Source organism: Tupaia chinensis, unplaced genomic scaffold (genome assembly GCF_000334495.1).
Source record: "Tupaia chinensis unplaced genomic scaffold, TupChi_1.0 Scaffold000355_1, whole genome shotgun sequence".
NCBI classification, from domain to species: Eukaryota; Metazoa; Chordata; class Mammalia; order Scandentia; family Tupaiidae; genus Tupaia; species Tupaia belangeri.
The window spans coordinates 12,949,035-12,954,936 of NW_006159850.1; the positions used below are offsets into that span (position 1 = coordinate 12,949,035).

A 5,902-nucleotide genomic window follows, 5' to 3' on the forward strand; every position below is an offset into this window, starting at 1 on the left:
TGCTGGCCACTCGCGTCCCCAGTTTGCTCGGAGGATTCCGAACCAAGGGCGTGGAGGTCTCCGCCTTGGCTGATTCAGACCAAAACCCGCCGGTCACGGCCGCCGCGCAGCCCGCCCGGCACACACCGTTGTACTTGGTCTTGCCCCAGCCCGTGGTGGCGCACAGCGAGCCCGCGGGGAAGTCGTCCTGGGCGCTGGGCAGGCACACGGGGGACACGGTCTGCGAGAACTGGGCGGGCGTGGCCAGCTTCAGCAGGGTGATGTCGTTGCGCACCGTGAAAATGTTGAACTTGGGGTTCTTGAAAACCTGCAGGTGACCCAGATACGGAGCTGAGGCCTGGGAGGATCCTGGGACAGGCTTTTCCCTGCGGCCCCCCAGGAGAACCAGTCCTTGGGCGCCCACAATAAGGATCCTGAGCTCTGCAGGGCTGCCCTTCTCCAGCAGGGGGCGGGGTGGGGGCGTCGTAGTGTCTCCCCACGCCCCGCAGCCCTGGTCGAACTCCCCGGCCACCACCACGTCAGTTGTCCTAGAGAGCAGGAGGGTGAGGACGAGAAGGCGTCACCCCGCCCCAGCCACCTGCCCCCAGGCTGCCGGCCCTCACTTGACCCCGCAGTGGGCGGCGGTGACCACCCAGTCCTCGCTGATGAGGGAGCCCCCGCAGAAGTGGAAGCCGGTCTTGTCCTGGGGAGGAAGATGGGGAGGGTCAGTCACTCCCACCTGGGCGCACCCCAAGGCTGGGCAGCCCCCAGGGTGTCCGCTTGGGCTCAGACGCCCCTCCTCACCTGCAGGGACACCTGCCAGGGCCAGGAGCCGGGGATGGCGTCCTCACCATTGACGATCCTGGACAGGCCGCTCAGCACGGGCTGGATGGCGGGGACGCCGCAGCCTGGGGGCGGTGAGAGGGGCGGGTGGGGAGAGTAGGGCGAGGTTAACTCTAGTCCCCACCCACTCAGGTCCCACTGGTGCCACCTCCTCTCAGCCCTCTTTCATCCTCTGGACCCAGTGGGCTCCCCACCCTCTCGGACTATCAACCGTCACTCTCCAACCCCTGCCCTCGGTCCCTAGGAGCAAATCAGTCCACACACTGGGCCCTGGGGTACAGAGGGACCGCCCCAGCCCCACCTCAGCTCAGGACAGCCAGCCTGAGGGCGAGGTCACGGAAGGCCAGACTGCTCGGAACCCGGGCCCCCTCACTGCCTAGCACACCTCTCTGAGTTTCAGTTTCACATCTCCAGGACAGAGCAGCGGTCACTGACTTAGAGCCAGCGTGAGGACACAGGACAGCAAAGATCCTCCAGTGTCCCTGGCAAACAGTGCTCTACCAACATGAGTTTAAAAGGGCACACGATCAGCAGATGGCATAATCATTACGCCACTGGACTACCATGTTGTCAACCGTGGTTCAAGTCCTGGACCCAGCTTGAGAGTCACGCTGGGCCCATGTGCATGCGTGCACTCTCCTGAGAGGAGAGTGGAGGAGAAAGGATTGCGGCGTGGCCATCCCCCTGAGGGGTGATTTCTCACTTTGTTTCTCTCTCTGGCAAGCTCATGCACCCTATAGCAAAAATCTCTCTTAATAAAAAAAGGGCAGAGATCAGGTTGGCCTGTGGCCTGGTGGTCAAGGTTCTGGATCTCACGTGGCTGTGCCATTTGAATCCTGGACCTGGCAGCATGAGATACACAGCAGGCGCATGTTCGTGTGTGCCCCGAATCCAAGGAGAATGAGAAGGGGTTGCAGCATGGCCGCGCCCCATATGGGGTGCCTTCTCACTTTCCCTCTCTTTCTCTGTCTCTCTCCTGCGAGCGCACGCGCCCTATGGTGAAAACAAAAGAGTAAAGTGCGAGATCCACATAGGTTAGGGTTCACAGGGGCTGAACCCCAGCTGCCAGCCTACACACTTGCCTCTGAGCCTGTGTCCGAGCCACCGGCTATCAGGATAGTTTTCTGTCCCTAAATTTGTCCTTCCTGTCCCCAGCACAGCGTTCAAAGCCTCGGAGCAGCCCAGAAACATCCCCCTCCTCCTCGGGAAGCCTCAGACCTGCCAGGTGTAGGGAGGGCCTGAGGCTGCAGCTCCAAGGCCTCATCTGAGACTGGAGCCTTGCAAGGGAAGAGGGGAGGAGGTGCAGGGGGAGCACTTAGCTCACAGGACCTGCGCGGCTTCTCTGGGAGCAGGGACCCTGCAGCCCCTGCTGGCCTGGGGTTGAGGGGTGGGAGGCAGCCCACGGCCGGACACTCACTGAGGGCAGTGCCCAGGAGGGCGCAGCAGGAGAGGAGCCAGAGGAAGGCCATGGCGCTGTGGTCGCGGAGGTTAGACACTGGTCCAGGGGCTCCGTTATATCCCCGCGCCACAGGCTGTTATCTGGAGACCTGGGGCGATAATCTTTCCCTGGGGGCCCGCCAAGTGGGCAGGGTGCTCCAGAGCTGGGAGCCTGGGACGGCAGCAGCTGTGGCCCACGGGCCAGGCGGGCTGGGCAGGGCAGCCCTGACCCATGGCCTTCCTCCTCCGGGCTTGAGTCCAGGAGCCCGGGTTGACCCCAGCTCATCTCCTGTGGCTGGAGGGCCTGGGACAGGGATGTGCTAAGTGTTTGCTGTCCAGAAGTCCCTGGTCAAGGAGGGCAAGAATGTGTACCAGGACTATGTGCCATGGCGTGGACAGAGGCTGCTTCGCCTGGTCTCAGGATCCCCAAAAGCTCAGTGAGGGCCCTCCTCGGTGACCTCGTGGACGGTCACTTCCTGCTGTCTCTCCACACTGAACCAGGGCCCTGTGCTCAGGCGCCAGTACGTTCAGGCCCCGGGGCTGAGCGTGTGGCGTTCTGAGGGAAGGTAGCCTGTGGGTCAGTGAGGGGCCCTGTCACCCCATGAGAAATGATGGAGGCTGGGCCTTGAGGTATAGGGGTGCAAGGAGACCTGATCCCCGGTTTGGGTGACAGGTGAGTGGTGAGGCCCTTTCCCAGTGGTAGGGAAGCTGGTGAGGGAGAAATTGGGGTTGAGGCTGCCAGACCTAGGGTAAGTCCCTGAACACACAGGACGGGCCCTCGTGGCTGCTTCAAATTTCTGTGGCATCAATGACTGTAGTGGTCTGTTCCCAGCACAGGGTTCAGTCTCTGGCAGCTGTGCAGCCTTGGCTAAGTCACTTGCTCTCTCTGTTCCCATTTCTATGTGTATAAATGGGGATGTTTGTATTGGGTCATTGGGAAAATAAATCACGACGCATTTTTGCATAGAAAAATACACCATGACTTTCCTGACGGCCCAGCAGTATGAATCCCATAGACGAAGAAGATGGACCCGGCCCCGGTGCTCTCCGCGTGGGTCCTCACGGGTGGCCACGCCGGCCATGCTGGCCGGTCCTTCACTTTCTCTCCTTTGCTTTTTTAAAATTTGGCAAGAGGGCACATGGGCTCGCCAGAGAGAGCGGGGGCTCGGGGGGATGGCCACGCCGCAATCCCTTCTCCTCCATTCTCTTTTCAGGATTTTGGCCATGTGTTCACATGTGCCCTGCAAGTTTCTCAAGCCAGAGTCTAGGACTCGAACCTGCAGTCGGCCATGTGGGATCCAGCCACCTTCTGAGCAGCCTCTGTATTTCTGTTTCTTGGAATAATTGCCTGGTATGCTCACTCTCAATTATTTAACGACCGGGCAGTTTTAGGTGGGAAAGAGGACACCAAACTGGACAAGACCGGATCTGCATGAAGCCACTCTCCGTGGAGCCATCAGCCTGCTCAGTCCGTCCTGCCCCCCACCCCCCCGGAATGGGCCAGAGCACAGAGAAGCACGACTCCCACCCTTGGCAAGTGTGCATGCAGCAGGGGGTGGGAGAGTTTAGGGAAAGGAGTCCATTTTTAAAATAAGCAAACTGGGACCAGCAGATGGCACAATGGTTACGTCGCTGGACTCACATGTAGTCACCCGTGGTGCGAGTCCTTGACCTGGCGACAGAACTCAGGCCCGGCGTGTGTGCGTGCCCAAGATCCCGAGAGGAGAATGGAGGAGAAAGGATTGTGGCGTGGCCATCCCCCCTGGGGGGTGATTTTTCACTTTCTGTCTCTGTCTCTCTAGTGAGAGCACATGCCCTATAGCAAAAATCTCTCTCTAAAAAAACTGTATGTCACCATAAGAGGCTTTTGTCACCACCGACGCCGATGCCAGAAGGCCCTGTTCAGCGTGAATATTTAAGTCAACAACCTAAGAGTCGCCCAGTAGTCAAACAATCTGGGAGGAAACAGTGCCCAGGCAGAGGGGGCGGCAGAAGGTCAAGGAAGCCGCAGTGGCCGAGAGGCGTGAGGGGGGCCAGGGGCCATGGTCGGGGCAGCTGCAGAGGGTGCTGTTGGGAACAGGGCACTGCCTGCCTCTCCAGCCATGGTGGTGGCCTCTGGGTGCCCACAGCCGACCTGGACAGATGGAGGAGAGGGCTTGATGGCCAGGCGCTGGCAGCTGAGTTGACTGTGACCTTGACCGTGACTAAGACTGTGGCCATGGGAGCCGACAGCTGGCCCCAGCCCTCCGCGCCACTCCGGTGCAGGCTGCTAAGGTGCGTGGGAGCCCGTGCAGCTGCTGGGAGGGGGCAGCCTGCCAGGCTTCTCTCACCCCCGGCAGATCCCAGGCAACAAGGAAAAGTGGAGAGTTAGGTGCCAGGTGGGGCTAGGCAGCTGGGCAGGGGGGGGGGGGGGACCCGAGAGCCCGTGCTGCTCAGGGACAGAGAGAAGAGGCACCCAGAGCTATGGGGGAGGCCCCGCTGCAGCCCCTTCAGAGAGGGCGAGGTCGGATGTGCTGGGATCCCCACGCACTCCAGCCTCCTGGGCCACCTCTTTATTTTAAAAATGGAGGTAGACTTGCCCTGCACCGTGACGTGCCCCGATTTGAAGCGCCGCGTCCTGGAATGTTGCGACAGCTTCGTCCAGCCGCTGGAAACCAGAGACAGGGAGATGCTTTGTAGCTTTCGGCTATTAGCTACTCGGGGAAAAAGGGGGGAAGCTACCGATGCTTGCAGAAGCAGGAGGGACCCTACAGTGCGATGTTGCTGAGCTGAAGAAGCAGGCAGGAGGGCCACCGGGAGGAGGCGGCCCCTGAAATCGGGAGGAGCAGTTTCCTTTGGCAAGATGAGAGGAGTCAGAGAAGGATGCTCACTGCTGTACAGGCCAGCACTGCACACTGCGAACCCCCGAAGACGGCCAGTTTTATCCATGTTTTACCACAGTAAAAATGTGCCATGGAGGCTAAGGCGCTGGTCCCAGATGGCCAACTACACATTTGGGGTCCTGGACCCAATGGCTTTAAAAACACACTAGGCAGAGCCAGCAAGTGGCTTGGTGGTTAAGGCGCTGGACTCCCACATGGCTGACTACAGTTCAAGTCCTGGACCTGGCAGCTTGCTTTCTCACTTTCCCTCCTTCTCACTCACTCTCTCTGGTCAAATTAAATAATAATAAATAAAATTTAAATAATTTTTTAAAGGGAGATTTTTGCAGAACCAGCAGTTGGCATAATGGCTATGTGGTTGGACTCTCATGTAGTCGACCAAGGTTTGAGTCCCAGACCTGGTGGCTTAAACTCACACCAGGCGCGTGTGCAAGCATGCCCAAGATCCCGAGAGGAGAATGGAGGAGAAGGGATTGCGGCGTGGTCAACCTCCCCTGGGGAGTGATTTCTTGCTTTCTGTCTCGCTGGCTCTCTCTTTCTGGTAAGCGCACACTCCCTATAGCCAAAAATCTCTCCCCAAAAATATTTTTTTAGCCACACCACAATTCCTTCTCCTTTATTCTCCTCTCAGGATCTTGGGCATGCACGCACATGCGCCCAGTGTGAGTTTTAAGCCACTGGGTCGGGACTAGAACCGCGGTTGACTACGTGGGAGTCCAGTGATGTCACCACCATGCCACCTGCTGGGCATTTTGCCGCCT

At 59.2% G+C, this 5,902-nt stretch overlaps 1 protein-coding gene across 1 annotated transcript in view; it reads right to left on the reverse strand.

Annotated features, from left to right (window-relative positions):
- The window catches only part of CTRB1 (chymotrypsinogen B1), a 3,943-nt gene extending 1,597 nt beyond the window's left edge, over positions 1–2,346 (reverse strand). Inside the window, exons 1-4 of the mRNA XM_027773452.1 lie at positions 2,240–2,346; positions 784–887; positions 603–682; positions 8–527 (exon numbers count right to left, since the gene is read on the reverse strand). Coding sequence (XP_027629253.1) covers positions 8–527; positions 603–682; positions 784–887; positions 2,240–2,291 — 756 coding nt within the window. The 5' untranslated portion in view covers positions 2,292–2,346. The remainder of the gene's footprint in view (positions 1–7; positions 528–602; positions 683–783; positions 888–2,239) is intronic.
- Positions 2,347–5,902: the final 3,556 nt, after the last annotated feature.